Source organism: Emydura macquarii, unplaced genomic scaffold, assembly GCF_026122565.2.
Source record: "Emydura macquarii macquarii isolate MOO-44397 ecotype Brisbane River unplaced genomic scaffold, CSIRO-AGI_Emac_v2 contig_1386, whole genome shotgun sequence".
NCBI lineage: Eukaryota > Metazoa > Chordata > Testudines > Chelidae > Emydura > Emydura macquarii.
In genome coordinates, this window is record NW_027131523.1 from 2,148,681 (window position 1) to 2,168,450 (window position 19,770).

Here is a 19,770-nt window from a genome sequence, read left to right on the forward strand (position 1 = left end):
GGGGTCCCATGCAAAGCACCCCAGACCACCCACCCACCCACCCACACCCCTCTCCTCTCCTCTCCCTCACTAACCCCCTCCCTCTACCCTCCTACCAAGATTGCAGGGCTTCAATAAATCCTTGGGGGGAGTGGATGGCTCCATCCGTCCATCTCTGTAACCGGACTCCCCCCAGCTAAGCAGCTAAAGGAGGGGTAGGGGGCAGTGCATCAGGGGAGAAGACCCCCCCACACACACACACAGACACACTCTTCCTCCCAAGGAAGAACTTCCGGGGGACAGCAAAAACAGGCTGCCGAGCAGGTGAAGAAGCAATTCTTTCTCCTCCACCCTCTGTCTGGGCTGTGCTATTGCCAGCAGAGTCCCCGCTGCCATAAAGGAAGGAGTTGTATGTGGGGTGGACCATCTGCCCCAGCCAAGGGGGAGAGGAGGATGAAGATGGGAGGGAGGGGGTAGATAAAGGCAGATCACCCAGACGTCTCCTTCTCCCCCAGGGAGAATTCGGCTGTGATACCTCGGCATCAAATCCCTGCAAAGTTAGAGAGAATCCATCAATAGCCACTTTTCCCCTGCTGCATTTAATTCAGCCGGCTAATGCTTTATGGGCATGGCAAGCTGCCAGACCGTGAGAGACACACACAGAGGATTCCCAGCCCCTTGCTGGCCACACACACCCTGAGTCAGGACACACCTCCGCTGCACACTTGACACTTGTACTGAGCTAGTGTCTTAAGAGCCAGGGTTGTGCAAGGCACTGTGCACACGCATAACAAAAAGACCTCCTACCTGCACTCCACTCCCAGCGCAAGGGGCAGAACCCAGGAGTCCTGGCTTCCAGCCCACCATGCTCTAACCACTAGACCCACCTCCCCTCCCCTCCCAGAGCTGCTAATAGAACCCAGGAGTCCTGGCTTCCAGCCCACTATGCTCTAACCACTAGACCCACCTCCCCTCCCCTCCCCTCCCAGAGCTGCTAATAGAACCCAGGAGTCCTGGCTCTCAGCCCCTCCCCACCAGCTCTAAATTACCAGGGTCTCCCTATTGTCCCCCCCATCAGCCACTATGCCCTGGGGGAACCCCCCCCATTGCAGCCCTACACCCCTCCCACCTGTTGTTCCCACACCCCACACCCCATCACCACCAGTCCAGGCGCAGGGTCCCCCAGGACTGCTCGGTCCCACTGCACTGGGAGTTTGGGGGGCAGTTTCCCTTCATCCGCCCTCTCCAAATAAGAGCCCCCGCCCAATCCCCCCCCCCAGACACACGGGCCCCCACTTCTTCCTCCCCTGCACCCCCATGCCTGCCCAGTCCCCTCCCCCCACTCATCCCATTTACCCCACCCCCTTTAGTCCACTCACCCCTCCCCCATTCACCTGGATTGCCCCCCTCCATGCCCATCCCCCCATTTACCCCACTCACCCCCCATTTACCCCACAGCCCCTTTAGCCCCACCCCCCAGGGGGCCCCGCCCCCCACGCACCCAATGGCAGGAGAGGGGGCGGGGGGAGGAGGCGCGAGACGCACCGTCTCCTGCGCGAGGCGCCCGGGGGGCGGGGCGGGGAGGAGGAAGCTTCGCCGGCGCGTGCTCCTCGCGCTGCTGCGAGATCGAGACTCTCGGCCGCGTCTGCCCGGCCGCGCGGCTTCACCCCCCCCCGCGCCGCTCCGTCTGCGCGCAAGGCCTCATGGGACTTGTAGTCTTCCATGGGCTCTGTGGGAGTCGCTTCAGGCAGCCATTTTGCCAGCCCTGTAGAATGGGGAGGGGGGGGGTGTCTCCTTCAACCCAGCGCCTTTTACTGTATCTGCCACGCTGCCCCCTCCCCACACAAGGCCAACGTCGAGGGCAGGGGCACAAAAGCAAAGTCACGCCCAGGGCGCAGCCCAAGATGGCCGTCAGGCTGCCAGCCAACGGCCAGGCGCTAGGCAGAGCCAATTCATTGCTTGCCCCAACATGGCCGCCTCGCCCTGCAGCCGTCCACACGGCCGCCTCCTTCGGCCAAGCCAGCCCTGGGCCTGGCCCATGGCTGCCAAGCAACGCGGCAACCCCTGGGCCTGGCCGATGTGCTCCTCCCCCAACGCAGCCGCCAGCTGACATGGGTGCTCACAGCGGCCAACCTGCCGGCCAATATGGCCGCCGGGTTCGGTCAACCCGCCCACAACTGCCCACGCATTCACTGCCCCCTCGGCCTCCGGGCGGCTTCGTGGAGAGGTCAAGTAAACCTAGACCATCCGTGACAGGGGTTTGTCCAACCCATCCGTAAAAATCTCCAGTAGCGGGGATCCCACACCCTCCATTGGAAGTCGACTCCAGGCCTTAGCTCCCCTTTGAGACAAAAAAATTTTCCTAACCCTTTGCTCCAGATTAAGCCCATTACTTCTCATCCTGCCTCAGCGGACATGGAGAACAACTGATCCTCAGCCTCTTTAGCACAGCCCTTCATAGACCTGAAGCCTTTGATCAGGTTCCCCCTCTGTCTGCTGCTCTCCAAACTAAACGTGCCTAGTTTTTTACCCTTTCCCCCAAGGGCAGGTTTTCTGAGCCTTCCATCTTCTCTGTTGCTCTTCTCTGGACTCTCTCCAATTTGACCCCATCGACCTTGGGGGAAAGGTTAAAAAACGGGGCGGATTTCATTGTAGTTTAGTTTAGCACGGCCCCCAGAGGCAGACACAGTGTGATCCCACTGCTGAGCGAAGAGGGACCATCACCTGCCATGTGACACTCCTATTAATACCCCCCAGAACATTAGCCTTCTTCGCAGCTGAATCCTGTCATTGGCTCGGATTCAATTTGTGATCCACTGTCACACCCCGACCTTTCACAGCCTTGCCACCGCCTAGCCAGTTACTCCCCATTTGGTTCTTGTGTGTTTGAGTTTTCCTTCCTACCTGAAGTACTTTGCACTTGTCTTCGGTGACTTTCATCTTGTGGATTTCAGACCTGACCAATTCACCAATGTGGCAAGGCCAACGCCTGGCCTCCAGCGCCTTGGCAACCCCTCCCAGCTTGGTGTCACCTGCCCATTTTACAAGCACACACGCCACTCCCTGACCTAAGTCATTAATTCCACTATTGAACTGTACCGGCCCCAGGACAGACCCCCCGCAGCTTGGGAGTGAATCATTGGTAGCTACACGTTGAGGCCAGGCTTTCCACCAGTTGTGCACACACCGTATAGTCATTTCATGAGCCCACGTTTCCCTAGTTCGCTTGTGAGACTATCACGTGGGGCCAGGTTAAAAGCCTGACTAAAATCAAGATCGAGCATGGCTGCAGACGTGGGCAGTGGAAATCCCTGCTCTGGACAACTGTTCTGGGCGCGAGCACTCACCGCTGGACTGGTGCCTCCGCTTTCACAGTGAAACATTTCAGAAGGGCTCCGTTTCACCCCCGACGTGGAACAAAACCCAATTCTGAAAGCTCCACGTGGCTGGTGCTCCAGTCTACACCCCTGGGGCCGACTTAAAGGGTGTCACGGGATGTGCAACACCCCAGCCTTTCCACACTTCCTACTTCAACATCTAGGTCGAAGCTTTCCCCAAGAGCTGGCAACGTGTTTTCTCCCCGTGTGCCCCCGACAGGTGTCAGAGCCTATAGTGGCTGAAGCAGCTGCCCCTCTGGACCATCTTGGGCCTCGCTGGTTCTGAGTTCCTGTCACACAGGAACGTCCCACCCCGCTTCCTTGATGAAAGCCTGGCTCTTCCATTCCACCGTGTTCAGTCCATTCTGGGCTTTCGGGTCCAGCCCAGACAGGGGCAGGGTGCTACCAGACTTTTCCTAAGGAGGGAGGCCCAGAGGCAAGAGGACAATTGTACTGGGGTCCCGAACTCAGGGGCTGCCCCAAAATGTCTGCAACTGAGAAGAAATGGCAGGGGTGGGGCCCCAAAAGACGTGATGTACCAGACCCTCAAATTTATCTCGACAGGCCTGCCAACGCCCAGAGCTTTCACTTCCCTGCCCCACACTCAGCCCCAAGCTGCTGTCTCCGCTGCCTTCTCCCCCTGCATTCAACCCCACATACTCCCCCCCTGCTGGCCCCACACCCAGCTCCGAGCTCGCCCCTCCAGACAAGTGATCACTACTCCCCCAGGGGCCAGACCCCATCCTCCTCCTGCATCTCTGCTTCCCCAGGAAGCACCAAAAGCTCAGCACCAAATCTTTCCACCTTTCTGGTGCCCCCTGGCTCCGCTTCTCCCCAGGGACTGGGGGTGCCCAGCACCAGAGGGCACCAGAAGGATTGCATGGGGGGGAGCAGGCGCATGGGGCTGTACTACTCAGATTTGGTCTGGGTCCCCCCTCCCCCCCCAATCATGAGCCAAATGGGAGGGGTGGCTAGGACAAATTTCCAGGTCCAGTTAGAGGCCAAAAGGGAGGTGGCATGGGTCCCCTGCCCACACCCCATGGTTGCATCCCTCCTCCTAGGTGACAACCAGCCATGTCTTGTTCCCTCCCATCCCCAGAGTAGGACTCAACCCAGTGGGAAGCGATATAAAATGGATGGAGATCACCCAGTCATCTGACACTGGTATCCCACTGCATCCACCAGTGTCGTCCCTTTGTGGACTGGTAGCACGTACCTGGGGCCTTGCAGGAGAAACCGCAAAGGATAAACCAGAGCCTTGGCATAGTCTAAGTGCAACGTGTGTTACTGAGCCGCACGCACCAGCCCTGGAACAGCGGGGCAGGCCAAACAGCACGGAGGGGGAGCGCTCTGGAATAGCAATCCTAATACCAACACGACTCCCCAGGGAGCCATTCTGCCCCAAGGTCTGAGACCACCGGCCGTCCTGAACCTTGCAACACCCAAGCTGACACCCCCACTGGATGTCGTCTTGCGAGGACTTAAAACTTGCTCACACCACGTGCAATTGCTCCCCATGGTGCCGTCAGCCCCCGCAGAGCCTTGGCGAGGGAGAGGTGGATTTTGTTAAGATCTGTTCGTTCTTCTTCTCCGTCATCATTTGCTTCATGGTGACACAGACAGACCCCGGCCGAGATCAGGGCCCCCCGTCACCCTGGGTGCTGCATGGACCCCCCAGACCGAGATGTGGGTGCTAAATCGGGGAAAGTGGAAGGCCCCCTTGCTGCAGTGTTTGCCACCCAGAGCAGCGCCCCACGGGGGAGTCTCTGGCCCCCACCAGGGGAGCGCAGGTCTCGAACCCGCGCTCCCCGGCTCCAGCCCGCCTGACGCAGCCACCGATCGATCGGCGAATCCGGTGTGCGATTGCGAACGGCAGCCTGGCGGGGGGGGGAGGATCGATGCTCTCCGCGCTCGCTTCCTAGCCTGCTGCCGCCCGTCATGGCGGCGCCCAGGGAGGAGACACGTGGCCTGTTCAGCCGCAGCGTCCGGGCGGTGCTGAGCAGCTGGGCCGCCCTGCAGGTGAGCGCGGGGGGAGGGGGGCAGCGCGATCCGCCGCAGCTGGGGGGAGGGGACAGCGAGCCCCCCCCACCCCAGTCCTATAGAAACACCCCGAAAGGGCAAGGCCACCTATAGTCCCCCCGCCTCTCTAGAAATCGAGCTGGTGGGGGTCCCCTATAGCCCCCCCGCCCCTAAAGAAACCCAGATCTCAGGACTCCCTGGGGAACCCCCTCGCTCCCTACAGAAGCACAGGGCGACGATGCCCCCATAGGTTCCTCCTCCCTGGCCCCACAGCCCCCGTCGCGGTACCACCCCCCCCGCCGCCCATAGAACCGGGCGGTATCAAGGCCCCTAAACACCCCCCGCCCTATTGTACCTCCCAGAACCATGGTGAGGTAGCGGGGTCCCCCCCTCCAGCCCCCCAGAAATCCCAGGTCCTCCACCCCAGAAATCCCCCCCAGATTGTTGGGGGGCACGCCAAAAGTGAGGGATCCAGCGCCCGGCTCATCTCCCCGCCCCTCGATTCCGGGCTGGGGCGAGACCCAGGGCCAGGGGCTAACGTCAGATTTTCCCCCCACCCCGGGTGCAGATCGCGGTGGAACATGGCTTCGGCGGGGCGCATGGCCGGGAGAAGGCCGAGTGGATGGTGGGCGCGGTGGAGCAGTATTTCCACAGCAACGGTGAGACCCCGCACGTGGCCAGGGCGTTCCTACCTGGAACGGCTGTGCAGCGCCTGGCGCCACAGGCCCAAACATCAGGGGCGTGGGGCCAGGCCTGGCGCAAGCGGGACCCCAGTCTCTGCTGGTGGAGGCGGGGGTCTGCGCGGCTCTGGGAGGGGAGCAGGGTCCAGTCGGCCCCCCGATCCCAGAATCCTTCACTCCTTTTGCAGGCCAGAGGGCCCTGGAAGCCCCCGGCTCACCCCCCTTCTCTCCGCAGCTGCCCTGGAGCCGGAGGAGGTGGAGGATTTCCTGGCCGAGCTCCTGAACAACGAGTTCGACACCCTCATTGAGGACGGCAGCTTGGCCGAGGTATCCCGCTGTGTGTCCTAGACCCTGTAGTGCAAGACGACATCACTCCTCTTTAAACCCTGCCCCCGGGGATTCTTGGAGGGAAGGGATGAAGCAGGGGGGGTCACCCCATCCGGGGGGATTCTGGGAGGGAGTCTTTGATCGCTTTTCTAACCCCCCAACCAGGTGAGCCAGCAGCTTCAGAGGTTCTTTGCCCAGTGCCAGCGCGGGGAGGGGGCGGCCGTGACCGACGCCATCGCCCAGCTGGCGCGGAGGCAGCCGGAGGTGTGCAGGGCGGCTGGGCAAGCCCTGCCGGGCGAAGGCAGCAGCAGCAGCGAGGAGGAGGAGGGGGAGAAGACGAAGGAGGAGGTACGAGCTGCAGGGCCCAGCTCCGGCTGTGGGGGGGGGGGGGCAGGAGTCGTCCAGGGAGTCAGGGGATGAGCCCCCTGCATCCGTCCTAGAGCAGCTGGGCGTGGCCAGGGGACGTGGCGGGCAGGGCCCGTGGGTCTGGTCTGGGGGTGGGGGTGGAGATGGGGCAGGCTGGGCTGAATCCTGGGGTGGGGGGATCCCATCTCTGACTCCTCCCCCCTTTCCCAGCAGGCCATGGACTGCAGCAGCCCCACGCCCGCCCCGGACCCGGACCCGCCCCCGGCAGAGGACGGCTGGACAGTGGTGCGGAAGAAAAAGAAATGAGGGGTGTCGTCGCCTGGCCCCCCGCCTGGCCCGGGGAATGACTGTTGTAGGTGGAATACACCCAGCATAGCAACAATATATCGCTATGGCAACAGCTGGGGGGAGGCCTGGATGGATCAGCTGGACAAAGGGGGGGAGCCGGCGCCCCCCAGCCCTCCCCATCATGCACCCCCCCCCCCCAACGCGCCTTTGCTGGAAACGACACGACCCGAACAAAACCAAGTCTGTATTGAGCTTTGACAACAAACCTGCCTCCAGGGACGCTAGAAAATACAGGGGTCCCCCCCCCCGCCCCCAATCTCCCCAGGGGGGGCCCCACCGATGCGAGGCTGCCCCCTTGTGGCCAGCCACTGCGTGTGTCAGCAACAATAAAACAGTTTTCGGGCAGGATGGTGCCTGGCTGGGAAAGGAGAGGGCTGGGGGGGGAGTCGTCGGGGGGGGGGGAGGGGGCCGTTGGCTGGTGAGTAGGTGGGGGGTGGTCCCAGCCCGAGTGGGGGAGATCCCGGCCACAGGCTTAGCTGGCAGGCAGATCCCAGCATGTCCCCCCCCCCCCCCTGCAAAGAACTGAGGCAGATGCTGGCTTTAGTGGGTGGGGGACAGGGGCTGCCCTGGCTTTAGACGCCCGGGGGGGGGGGGGGGGGCTCCTGCCTCTACACCCTGGATGGGGGGGGTCCTGGGGTTCACACCAGGTTGGGGGGGTGAGGTCAGAGTGACACGGCTGTGGGGGGAGGGGGGATAACAACTAGGACTGCACGTGGGGGGGGGGGCTGCCTGGTGCATGCTGGGACGGAGGAGGAGGGAAAGGCCCGTGCCCACCCCGGGGCCGTGCCCCCATAGAGGGGAAGGGCCCCACGCTCCTGGCGATGGGGGGGGGGGGGGTCGCTTGCGGTCCAGGGCCCCGCCGGGGGGGTTGCAAAGTGCCGGGTGAGTTCAAGTATCGTTCGTGGGGGTTGGACCCAGTCCGGCCCCCCGGCCCCGTCAGGCGTCCTGGGGCAGGGCTGGGGGGCGGCAGGCGGCTCGCCCCGCCCCGCCCGGCCCAGGGCCTCCATCCAGCGCCGCTGTAGCCCCTCGGACTCGGCGCTGAAGCACCAGCTCAGCTGGCTCTGCCGGATCCGGAAGGCGTGCGGCCGGTCGCTGCGGGGCGGCTCCAGCGCCGTCACCTCAAAGCCGATCAGCGGCAGGCTGCGCTGGGCCCTCACGTCCTGGGGAGCCCCAGAGAGGGGGTCAGGGGCACTGGCAGAGCTGGGGGGGCGGGGCGGGAGTGGGGGGCACCGGCACAGCTGGGTGGGCCAGGGCTGGGCTAGCAGGGGCTGCGGGCCAGGAGTCGGGGGGGGGGGTGATGGGCTGGCAGGGCTGCGAGCCAGTAGCTGGGGAGGGGGTGAGGGGGGCTGGGCTAGCAGGAGCCAGGGACCCGGAGGCAGTGGGGGGGGGGGGGGGCCGTACCTGCGGGGCCCCGTAGACGTAGAGCACCAGGGGCTCGCTGGCGGGAATGACCAGCCAGCCCCGGTGCCAGGCCCGGGCGCCCGTCTCCATGTAGTGCAGGAAGCCGCAGATGACGCTGTGATCCGCCGCCAGCGCTGCCTGCTTCTGTGGGGCAGAGACCTCGTCAGCGCCGGCTGGGCCGGGGGGGGGGGCTCTCCCCTCAGAGGGGGCGAGAGCCCTGTAGGGCAGGCGGGGGGGCCGGGTCTCACCTGCAGGACCGAGCGGCGGCGGGGCGGGGGCCCGGGGCCGGCGGGGGGGCCGCACAGCGCGGCGAAGCAGCCCCCGCACACCCGGTTGGGCCGGTTGTTGTCGTAGAGCAGCCGGGCACGGAAGTCGGAGCATTTCCCGCAGACCACCTGGGGGCACCGGGGGGGGGGGGGGGTGAGGACCGGGGGGGGGGGGGGGTTGGACAGCCCAGCTCCCCCCACCTCCAGCCCAGATCCCTGCCCCCCCAGCCAGGGTCCCAGGTCCCAGCCCAGCCCCCCACCAGGGATCTCGGGTCCCAGGTCCCCCAGCCCAGCCCCCCACCAGGGATCTCCCAGCCCAGCCCCCCACCAGGGTCCCGGGTCCCAGGTCCCAGCCCAGCCCCCCCCCAGGGATCCAGGGCTCCCCCCCCCCCCCCGGCTGACCTGGCCGCAGGCCCGGCAGTGGTGCCGGCGCTTGGTGAGGGCGCCGAAGGGCTCCTGGCAGCGCATGCAGAGCGTCACCGCCTTCTCCCGGACGGGCGTGGGCGCCCGGCACCCCAGCTCCTGGCCCTGCCACGCACGGGGACAGCGTCACCGGCCGGCCCGGTGCGCACACGCGTGTGCATCGCACACGCACAGGGACAGAGGCGTGCACAGACAGCCGCGCGCGGGCGCACTCACCGGTGAGCCGGCCCAGGCCTCCGCCTCTTCCTCCCGGGGGGCGGCCACCACCGGCACCTGCTCCAGCTTCAGGATCGTGGCCCGAATCGCCTGGGGGTGGGGGGGGAGGTGAACGGGAGGGACCAGCCCCCTGTGCTGCGGAGGCCCATGGGGGGCAGCCCCCCCACCAGTCCCAACAGGACCCCTCAGAATAGGACCCCCCCAGGGGGTGGGGCATAGGAAGCCTGGGGCGGGGGTGACCCCTGTCCCCCAAACACCCCCCTCCTCGGCCCCCAAACTCCCACATCCGAGGCGCCTCCCCCACCACATGCCCGGGGGGGGGGGTCAGTCCCATGGCCCCCCCCCAGTTACCTCCATCCAGTCTCGCTTCTCCTCCTCTGTCCTAAAGGGCAGACACACAGGAAGGGGGGGGGCGTTACTGGGGGTGGGGTGGATGTGGGGGGAGGAGGGGAGCTGTCGGGGGGGGGGGGGGTCTCCCTACCTGGCCTGCAGCTCCAGCGAACGCTGCTTCCCCGACACCAGGAATGTTCGGGGCAGGCCGGCGCCGCTCGGCTCCTTCACCTGCATGAGACGGGACTGGAGCAGCCGGGTCAGAAACCCCCCCAGACGCCCCAGCTCTGCCAGCGGGGGGTTGGGGGGCCCGTGGGCATGGGGGGCGGGACACCAGGGTAGAGGGGCCCGTGGGGATGGGGGAGGCAGAGGGGGTTGGGACACAGGAGCAGATGGGAGGCAGGATGTCGGGGCAGAGGGGTCCATGGGGCTGGAAGAGGCAGGGATGCTGGGACGGGGGCCTGTGTGGCTGGGGGGGGGCAGCCTGTGGGGCAGAGGGGTCCATGAGGCGGGGGGGGGGGCAGCCCCACCCACCTCCATCCCCTCCACGTCGATCCGGGCCCGGACCCCAAACTTCTGGCCGAGGAGGCGCAGTTTGGGGACGCAGCACAGCAGCCGGTCGTTGAACTGGGGAGAGGGGGGGAGAGAGGGGTCAGAGGTCCCCCGACTGGCCCCCCCCAACACCCAGGGCTCAGAGGGCCCCCAACTGGCCCCCCCAAACACCCAGGGCTCAGAGGTCGCCTGCCCCCCCCCCCAACACCCAGGGGTCAGAGGTCGCCCGACCGGCCCCCCCAACACCCAGGGGTCAGAGGTCGCCCGACCGGCTCCCCCCCCAAACATCCAGGGGTCAGAGGTCCCCCGACCGGCCCCCCCCAAACACCCAGGGCTCAGAGGGCCCCCGCCGTGGGTCGCTCACCAGGATCAGGTACCGGTCCTGCGTGGTCCCGTTCTTGGCCGACAGCTTGAGGATGTGGCCTTCCTTAATGAGCTCGTTAGTGGGGCTGACGATGTCCTCCTCCCCGCCCAGCAGCTCGTACACCTTCAGCAAGGAGTGCATCCGCTCCTGGGGGGGGTGAGACGGGGGTCGGCCCTGCTCCACGGCCCGGCAGCCACCCCACGGCCCGCCCCACACGTGGCTGGGGCTCGGTGCCCGGCGAGCCGTCCCTGTGCACCGTTCTGTGCGGTGGTTCCCTGCCTGCCCCGCCCCAGAGGTGGCCGCATTGCAGCGCTGGGCGAGCCGTCCCGGCGGTACTGGGTGATCGCCCCATTCGGCCCCCCCACCCCCCGCCCCACGTCACAGCGCCGGGGCCGGGACTCGGTCTCCCAGCCTGTCTTACCGTTTTGCGGATGGCCGCGTTCGAATGCTCAGCCGCCGTCGCGATCAGCTGCAGGGACTCTGAGATCGGGGCGGAGAGACGGGGTGAGTCTGGGACCCCCCTGCCTGCCTGCGCCCTCCCCGGACACCCCCACCCCACGGTGCCCCCAGCCCAGCCCCCGCCCCAGGGTGCCCCCACTCACTTTCTGCATCCTTGCTGTCCGGGGAGCCGGGGGGCAGGCGATGGAGATAATCCTTCAGGAGAAGCTCGTAGCGCGGGATCCTCTGGACCGGCTCCAGCATGTGGTGCTGCAGGGTCAGGCTGCTGCACGCCTCCTCCGTCTGCAAGGGGGGGCTGGGAGCCAGGACGCCTGGGTTCTCTCCCCGGCTCGGGGACGGGGGGCTAGGAGCCAGGTCGCCTGGGTTCTCTCCCCGGCTCTGGGAGGGAGGGGCTAGGAGCCAGGATGCCTGGGTTCTCTCCCCGGCTCTGGGGAAGTGGGGGCTAGTCCTGTTAGAGCAGGGTGTGGCTAGGAGGCAGGACGCCTGGGTTCTCTCCCCAACTAGGGGAGGGAGCGGGCTGCAGGTGGCTTGAGTAGGGGGTGGTGAGAGGCTGGACGCCTGGGTTCCTCACCTGGATCTCCTGCAGGATCAGCTTGAAGGGGGCGGAACGTTCCATCCAGGTGCTGACGAGCTGCAGGGCCCTGTCGAAGTTCTTGACGTACTCCCCGTACATCTTGAGGAAAGGGGCCAGCTTCTGCAGAATGTCCCCGATGCGGGGGTGCCTGTCCCTGGGGAGGTGGGGGGGGCATTGGATCAGAGCCGGCGCCCCAGGTCCCATTCCTCACTCCCCCCTGTGGCGTTATATGCGGCTGTTCCCCAGCTGTCCAGCCCCAGAGGTGGCCGCATCTCGGCTCCAGGCCCGCCCTCCCCGGCTCGTTCGCTCACCATTCCTGCATCCGCTTCTCCAGCTCCGGCAGCAGGAACTGCTGATGGAAGCGGTAAATGGAGCCGATGTTGGAGAAAATCCCCGTCACCAGCTCGCCGGGGAAGGAGCCTCGGCTGCGGGATTCCTCCATGAGACGGGCACAGAACACCTGGGGGGGGGGCGGAGAAAGGAACCAGTGAGCACCAGGAGACACCCCCCCCATGCTCTAACCACTAGACCCCGCTCCCCTCCCAGAGCCGGGGAGAGAACCCAAGCGTCCGGGCTCCCAGCCCCTTCGGCACCTGATCCAGCAGGTGCAGCCGGGCGACGTAGGCTCTCTCCGTCTGCAGCAGCTCGTTGGCGATGTGGAAGGCTTTTTGGGGGGCTGGGAGCTGGGGGGAGAGGAAGAGAGAACGGTGTCAACCCCCCCCCCACACACACACGTCCCCGGCTCCGAACCCCGGCCCCCCACACCACACATCGGCCCTGCCCTACCCCAAAACCACACACGCCTCTCACCCCTCCCCTGGCAGGCAGGGCCGGGCGCTATGGGGCGCCATGGGGCACTGTGGGGTGAGGGGCTGGGCAGGGGAAGCTCTCCCCGGGCAGGCAGGGCCGGGCGCCATGGGGCTGGGCGGGGGGCTCAGCCCACGGCGCCCTCGCAGATCTCACCTCCACCACGCTGGGCCCCGGCTCCCCCTCGGCCCCGCTGCCCTCGTCCAGGTCGCTGTCCACCTCCGAGTCCGGGTTCAAGCGGCGCGGGCGGGGGGGGGACCCCGCGCTGCCCCCCCCCTCGCCCGCCCCCGGGGCTCCCTCGTCGCCCCCCAGGCCCAGCTCCTCGCCGGCCGAGGGGGAGCTGATGCTGTCAAAGCCGCTGTCCCGGTTGGCCAATTTCCCGCTGGTGTCCGGGGGGGGAGGGCAGGGGGCCGGCCCCCCCCGCCCCGAGCCCTCCCCCCCCGGCAGAGCCACGGGAGCCGGCAGTCTGGGGGTCACATCGGCCGCGCCGGCCTCCCCGGGGCTCGGGGCGGAGGGCGGCTGCTCCGGGGACGGGATGACAGGGTCCCTGCGGGAGGGGGAGAAACTGAGTCAGGACTCCTGGGTTCTCGGGGAGGGGGAGGGGGGAACCCGGACTCCTGGGTTCTCAGCGGGGGGGGGGTCACTCACCTCTCAAACTTCTCGATGAGGGAGGAGACGGCCGAGGAGCCAGCCGCATCCGTGGCCTCAGGGCGCCGTGCCGGGGGGCTCCTGGGGGCCAGGCGGGGGTTGGCCGGGAGGGGGCGTGAGGGGGGCGGGGGGATGGGGTTGGGGGGCAGGGGAGCTGGGGGCTTTGGAGATGACCTGGCTTGGGGGGGACTGGAAAAGGAAAGGGAGGAAAGGGTTAATGTAACCCCACACAGCCCCCCCCCCCTCGCCCCCCCAGTCAGCCCCCCCCATGCCGCCCCGCTGGGAGCTGCTCCCCCAGGGCTCCCCCCCGCTGGGCGAGGCCAGGGCTGGAGCCGCCAGGAGCCCCCCCCACCCCAGGACTCACCCTGCGGGGTGGGGCCCGGGGCCCTCCTGGGGGGGGTGCTTCGGGGCTGCCCCCCGTGGCCGGGGGGGCCGGGGTCCGAGCGCAGGCGCTGGGCGCTCTCCGGCCGCCGGGCTCCGGGCCGCGGCTCCAGTGACAGGCTCTTGGCGAGCGGCCGGGAGCCCCGGCATGGGGGGCCTGCAAGAGGGAAGGGGGCTGGCTTAGGGGGGCGGCGGGGGGGGCCTTCTGCCCTGCCCATCCCTGCCAGCACCCCTCCCCCACCTCTCTCCAGCCCCCCAACAGCCCCCTTAGCTGGGTCCCCCCAGCTGGGCTCTGGGGGGCTGCAGCGGAGACGGCTCCTGCGCCTGGGGGGTGGGGGGGGTGGGGAGCGCCCCTCCCCCGCACGGCGCACCCCGTCCCTGGAGGACAAGGGCCAAGGGAGCCCAGGAGCGAGCCCTGCGCTTGGCGAGGGAGGCTGGAACAGGGAACCCAGGCGTCCGGGCTCCCAGCCCCGCCCCCCAGGAGACAACCCTGCCCCCCCTCCGCCCTGCCGGTGCCCCCCACTGCCGCCCCGCAGCCCCGCCCGGGATCCCAGCGCCACCTGAACTGTGCCAGGCGCTGCCCGTGACTCCGCCCCCGGCTGCCTGGTCAGATCCTTGTCAGCCTTGACACCGCCCCTCCCGCCGTGTGCCCTCGGGTCTGGGCAGAGACCGACCAGGCCAGAGAACCACCCCCCGCCCTGCCGGTGCCCCCCACTGCCGCCCCGCAGCCCCCCATTCATACGCTGCCCCTGCAGCACTGACTCCAGAGGGGCAGCGAGGATCACAACCACAAATAAGGGGGGCTGGAGTTTGGGGCAGGATCAGATGCCCCGGGGATGGGCCCCTTGCTCCACGGGGTGAGGGCAGCAGGACAGATCTCCTGCCCGGTACCTCGGGACTGCCCACTGAGACACCGGTGGAGGTTTGGGGGGCGGGGGGGGGGTGTTACAGGGGGTTGTGGGTAATATGCAAATAGTCACCACTGCAGCCCGAACCAAACCCTTCCGCCTCAGCTCCGCCCCCAGCCAGGCAGAGCACCCAGGCGTCCTGGCTCCCAGCCCGCCCCTGCTCTAACCACTAGCCCTCGCTCCCCTCCCAGAGCCGGGAAAAGAGAACCCAGGCGTCCTGAGTAATCACGGGGTCTCTAGCATCCAAAATCTGCTGGTACCTTTTGGAACAATAATATAATATTGTGGTTGGTTTGTTTTGCTGGAAACGTGTCGCAAGAGAGAGGGGAAGACAGACAGACAGACAGAGACAGACAGACAGACAGGGCTCCTCCCCGCCAGCTGTGATCACGAGGGACAGACTGAGGAACACACACACACACACCCATAGGCCTTTGTTCCAGGCCTGCAGGCTGCCCTTAGGCCAGTCCTTTCACCCCTCCGTGACTCAGTTTCCCCTCCCACCTCTCTGTCTTTGGGGCAGGAATTCCCTCTCGCTGAGTGTCAGGGCCTAACCGGATGGGATGACCAGTCAGGGGGTCTGTGCAGGGCCTGGCATGACAGGGGGCCTGATATGGTTGTGGGGGGGGGGCTGGGAGCAGAGTGGGCTCACTGAGCCCTTTCCCCAGTGATGAGACAGGGTCTCAGACCAGGGGCTGCCCACCCTGCGCCCTGGGACCCTTCCCCCACCACGGGCCCAGAGCTGGGGGCACGACCGGCCGGGCAGGGGCAGGGCCGGGTCAGAGGGGAAAGACCCTGATCCCAAACCCGGGCGCTTAAACGTCACCTGTCACCTCAAAGTGCAGCAGGGCAGAGGGGACCCCAGCGTGGCTCTGTCGCTCCCAGCGCCAGGTAGAGAACCCAGGAGTCCTGGCGCCCGGTCCCTCCACCCCCTCCCTGGACAGAACCCAGGAGTCCGAGCTTCCAACTCCCCTCCGCCACCTGACAATGAAATCGCCCCCAGGCAGGTTCCTCCCCAGTGGAGAGGACGCCCCCCCCCCCCCCCCCCGATTTCACAGCCCCTCCCTCTTACCGGCGCTGGCCGGGGTCGCCCCGCCGTCCAGGTGATAGGAGAACCGCATGGCTTTGAACTGCTGGGAGAAGGACCCTGCTTGGTCCAGGCTGGGAATCCCCATCACGCTGCTCCTCTGCATCTCTGCAACCCTCCGTCCCGGTGCTCCAGGCCTCAGTCCCCCGCCAGATCTCGCCCCAGGGCCCCCCGAGCCCTGGGGATGTGAGGACCCATCCTCAGCCTCGGCCAGGGGCGTTACCACCCAGCAAGGAGGCTGGTAAGAGCGAGCGGAGGGGGGGGATCTTCCTTGCCAGGGGAGGCGCGGATTCCTGCTCCCAAATCAGCGGAGGGACGGATGCATGGTTGAGGCTGGCTGGCTATTTTCCTTCCACGCGGCCTCCAAGGCTGGGGTGGGGTGATGGGGCCAGCCGCCACAGAGGGGGGGGTTCACTGAGCCCCACGCACTGCTGGCTTGCCGCAAAATCCGCTATCCCCTTCTACACACACGAAACCAGAGGGAGGAGGGGGGGAAAAAACCAGCCCATCTGGGATTTCCATCCACGCAGGCACCACTGTGAGCCCAGGCCGAGCGCTCGTCAAAAATCCAGGGGTTCCTCCACGATGGGGAATAAAGAGGCTGGCGGCTGCAGTCTCCAAATCTAGGCCAGTAAATTCTCCCCTCGGCTGCGAGTTCTCATCTCCGCTCCTTGGCGGCCGCACGTCAGTTGTAAACACCCGTCTCCTTCGGGGTGGGGGTCCCTAATTGTACGCCGGGCTGCACCCCCTTTGGGAAGGCGGGTTCTGATTTATTTTCTACCTCTTGCCTGGCAGCTCCGATTTCTCACTCGGCTAATTTCAAACTCCGGTTTCTTGCTTCAGACCTTCCAAACCAGCTGCAGACACCGAGTTCTGGCTTCCTACCTCAAAGACCAGCTGTAAACTCCGGTTTTCGGCTTCGTAAGTTTCAAATCCCTCTAAACTCCGATTTCCTGGCAGAAAGTTGCAGGCCCCCTGTCACTTCTCACTTTGTAGATTGCAGACCCCCACACCAATGCTGAATTCTCGCTTCGTAAATTACAAACGAACTGAAAACTCTGATTTCTTCCTGTCAATCCCGATCTCTGGCTTCCTACATTTCAAACCAGTTGTAAAGTGGGATTTACTGGTTTCAAGCCAGTTGTAAACTCCAACGTCTAGCTTCGTAACCTTCAAACCAGTTGTAAACTCTGAGTTACTGGTTTCAAACCAGTTGTGCGCTCGGATCCTTGCTGAGCAGAGCGTGTGCTGCTTCCATGCGGTTACTTCCTAACAAAAGATCCGCTCAGATGTTCACTCCATTTCTCCTAAATCACTCAGTGGCTTTTACTTTAAAAAGGGAAAGCCGCCTGTGGAAGCCCAGGGATTTTTCTCCCAAGGAGAGGAGGGAAAATGGTGTGTCAGCAGGAACCTTCCTTGTCCAAAATCCGCTGCGAAGTCCAGCCCACGGCTTCTTTCCCTGTTTGCACATGGTAGGGGGGGAAAAGAATCCTCCTGCTCTGGGATAATAGGCTTCAAACCACACCAGATGGGAACAATCGTGAGGATTTAAAGGCACAGAGCAATGCACTTGGAAAGGCACCACACGCCGCGAGGAACGCCCACAGACATGCCAGACTTCTCTTCTCCGCCGCTTGGGCCTGCGGCTGGGCCACGTGGAAGGCTTCCCGGCTGGAAACGGCCACCACGGGCCCCGTCGCCAGCTGTCGGATCAGCCATCGGTCACCTGCCTGGCCGGTTATACGCAGCGGAGGGGATGGGGAGTGAGGGGGAGCTGGGGAGAGAACCCAGGAGTCCTGGCTCCCAGTCCCCCCTGCTCTAACCACTAAACCCCACTTCCCTCCTGGAGCTGGGGAGAGAACCCAGGCATCCTGTGACTCGGCAGACCCGGCTGGTGCTGACAAGGGGAGCCGTTTCTCTTGCAGTCAGAGGGACGTGGCAGCTCCATGGATCGGGGCCTTTGAATGAAATTCCAGCTGGGGCCTGGAATCCCGGCTATTTCCTGAACTCCTGGATGTGCTTAAAACCCCGCTTGGTCGGTCGGCTTCAGCCTTTGCCAGCCAGCCTCCCCCAGAGCCAGGGACTGAACCCAGCCCCACCCCCGCTCTAACCACTAGACACCACTCCCTTCCCAGAGCTGGGGAAAGAACCCAGGAGTCCTGGCTCCCAGCCCCCCACTCTAACCACCAGGTAATAGTGTCTCTGCAGTCAAAGTGGGCCAACCCCCCCTCTGCGTACAAACGGGCCCGTCAGTGTGTTTGCCTGATGCCACCGGCGCGGGGGGGAGAGGGACCAGTTCCCACAGGTAGCTACTGAGCCCAGAGAAATACAATCCTGGCAGCGATATCCCCCCTTTCCACCTGCCAACGACCTACCGAAAATGCACGGGTGGCTGTGACAGGACAGCTCCCACCTCTGGGGCGGAGCAGCTGGAGAACAGCCGCACATAACACTCTACATAACACGCTACACTGACAACATTTTCATCATCTGGAGCCACGGGAAAGAGTCCCTCGCAGAATTCCAGCCCACCATCAGCCGCAGGCTGGACCAGTCCACACAAGAAATCCACTTCCTGGACCCCACAATACACATAGGGGACGGTCACATGAATACCACCCTGTACCGAAAACCAACTGACTGCAACACGTATCTTCATGCCTCCAGCTTCCACCCTGGACACATCAGACCATCCATTGTCTACAGCCAAGCCCTAAGATACACCCGGATTCGCTCCGATCCCTCAGACAGAGACAGACACCTACGGGATCTCCATAAAACATTCTTAACACTACAATACCCACCTGGGGAGGTGACGGAGCCGGACGGGTGCCCAGACGTCACCTACTACAGGACAGACCCAACAAATCTCTCCAGCACGTCATTCAGGATCTACCACCTAGCCTAGCAGATGATCCCTGCCTCGCTCAAGCCGGGGGAGGCAGACCTGTCCTGGTTTACAGACAGCCCCCAACCTGCAGCAAATACTCACCAGCCAGCGTGCAGCATACAACAGGAACACTAACCCAGGGACCTATCCCTGCACCAAACCCCGGTGCCAGCGCTGCCCGCACATCGACTAGTGACGCCATCACAGGTCCTACCACACCAGCCGGAGCTCGTTCACCTGCACATCTACTAACGTGACATACGCCATCATGTGCCGGCAGTGCCCCTCCGCCACGGACACTGGCCAGACCGGGCTGTCCCTGCGCACAAGAATACATGGACACAGATCAGACGTAAAGCGTGGTGACCTCCGTAAGCCAGCCGGAGAGCACCTCAGCCTCCCAGGACACTCTGTAGCTGCCTGGAAAGTCGCCGTACGTCAACAAAACACGTCAACACCAGACTGCAGCGAGAACCTGCGGAGCTGGGACCGATCCGCAGACCCGGCACACTCAGCCGGGGTCTGACCAGCGGCTGGGGCGGTTCTCTCGTGACAAGAAGGAATCGTCACTGCTCACACATCCTCACCGGCTCACCAACGGCTGTGAATAGGCCTCAGCTACGCTGACTGCACGGACTCGGTTAGCACGGGCCTGCTGCATTGCTGTTCCGTACCCTTGGATGTACGTAATGTGCAGCCCCATCTGTGACTGCGACTTCCTGCGTCCGAGGAAGTAGGTGCAGCCCATGAGCGTTTATGCCCAGAGGACTGGGTTAGTCTTTAAGGTGCTACAGGACTCTCGTTGTTTTTGCTGTACACAGACTAACACGGCTACCCCTCTGGAACGCTACAAGGACAGTTCCCCTGGCGCTGAGATGCAGCCACCTAACGCCACATGGCGACAGGGGTGGGATAGCGAAGAATAGCCACACACAACACCCCACAAGCACAGTTCCCCTGGCGCTGAGATGCAGCCACCTCTGGGGCAGAGCATCTAGGGACGCACGCCCCATGGTGATGGCTTGCCCGGCGCTCAGATGCAGCCAACTCTAAAAAGAGGCTTCGACTTTCACGTCCTCCCAATTGTGGACCCCCAAGTGTGTGAGGACTGCTGGGGGGGGGGGAGCCAGGACTCCTGGGTTCTACCCCTGGCTCTGGGAGGGGAGTGGGGTCTGGTGGTTAGAGCCGGCCCCCGCTCTGCAGGGTGTGGTAGAGCCCTGGACAATCAGGGCACCCCTGGGGTTCTTGCAATGAACACCCGCCGTCAGCTTCGCCGCCCCGGCCCCGAACTTCCTCCCAGCAGTCCCCGGCTCTTTGCTACTTCGGCCGGTCCCTGCCCCGGGGCCACTGGGGGGAGCAGCCCCCGCC

General features: G+C 65.0%; 2 protein-coding genes across 3 annotated transcripts; one reads left to right on the forward strand and one right to left on the reverse strand.

Moving 5' to 3' along the window:
- Positions 1 to 5,267: 5,267 nt before the first annotated feature.
- Positions 5,268 to 7,667, forward strand: TSR2 (TSR2 ribosome maturation factor). Of its 2 annotated transcripts, none has more exons than XM_067552342.1 (5): positions 5,268 to 5,375; positions 5,944 to 6,034; positions 6,291 to 6,382; positions 6,548 to 6,730; positions 6,959 to 7,667. In XM_067552342.1, the coding sequence occupies exons 1-5, from the start codon at positions 5,295 to 5,297 to the stop codon at positions 7,052 to 7,054; spliced, it is 543 nt and encodes a 180-aa protein (XP_067408443.1). In that variant the 5' UTR covers positions 5,268 to 5,294; the 3' UTR covers positions 7,055 to 7,667. The 2 variants fall into 2 exon arrangements, with proteins under 2 accessions (XP_067408443.1, XP_067408444.1); XM_067552343.1 differs by having other exon boundaries at positions 6,962 to 7,667.
- A 30-nt stretch (positions 7,668 to 7,697) lies between these two features.
- On the reverse strand, positions 7,698 to 17,083 carry FGD1 (FYVE, RhoGEF and PH domain containing 1). The gene is given in 19 exon segments (XM_067552344.1): positions 7,698 to 8,256; positions 8,498 to 8,641; positions 8,746 to 8,892; positions 9,166 to 9,291; positions 9,403 to 9,492; positions 9,754 to 9,784; positions 9,884 to 9,963; positions 10,267 to 10,359; positions 10,649 to 10,795; positions 11,070 to 11,128; positions 11,251 to 11,389; positions 11,679 to 11,835; positions 11,993 to 12,141; positions 12,275 to 12,364; positions 12,645 to 13,035; positions 13,137 to 13,293; positions 13,296 to 13,325; positions 13,501 to 13,674; positions 15,498 to 17,083. Coding segments are annotated over 19 exon segments (2,823 nt in total). The 5' UTR covers positions 15,619 to 17,083; the 3' UTR covers positions 7,698 to 7,758.
- Between the last annotated feature and the right edge of the window lie 2,687 nt (positions 17,084 to 19,770).

Excerpts from the sequence above, each read along its gene's own strand:
- TSR2 (XM_067552342.1), top strand. The coding sequence starts at position 5,295 with ATGGCGGCGCCCAGGGAGGAGACACGTGGCCTGTTCAGCCGCAGCGTC. Across the intron at positions 6,035-6,290 it reads GCAGTATTTCCACAGCAACG|CTGCCCTGGAGCCGGAGGAG; the intron begins GTGAGACCCCGC and ends TTCTCTCCGCAG. Across the intron at positions 6,731-6,958 it reads GGGAGAAGACGAAGGAGGAG|CAGGCCATGGACTGCAGCAG; the intron begins GTACGAGCTGCA and ends CCCCTTTCCCAG.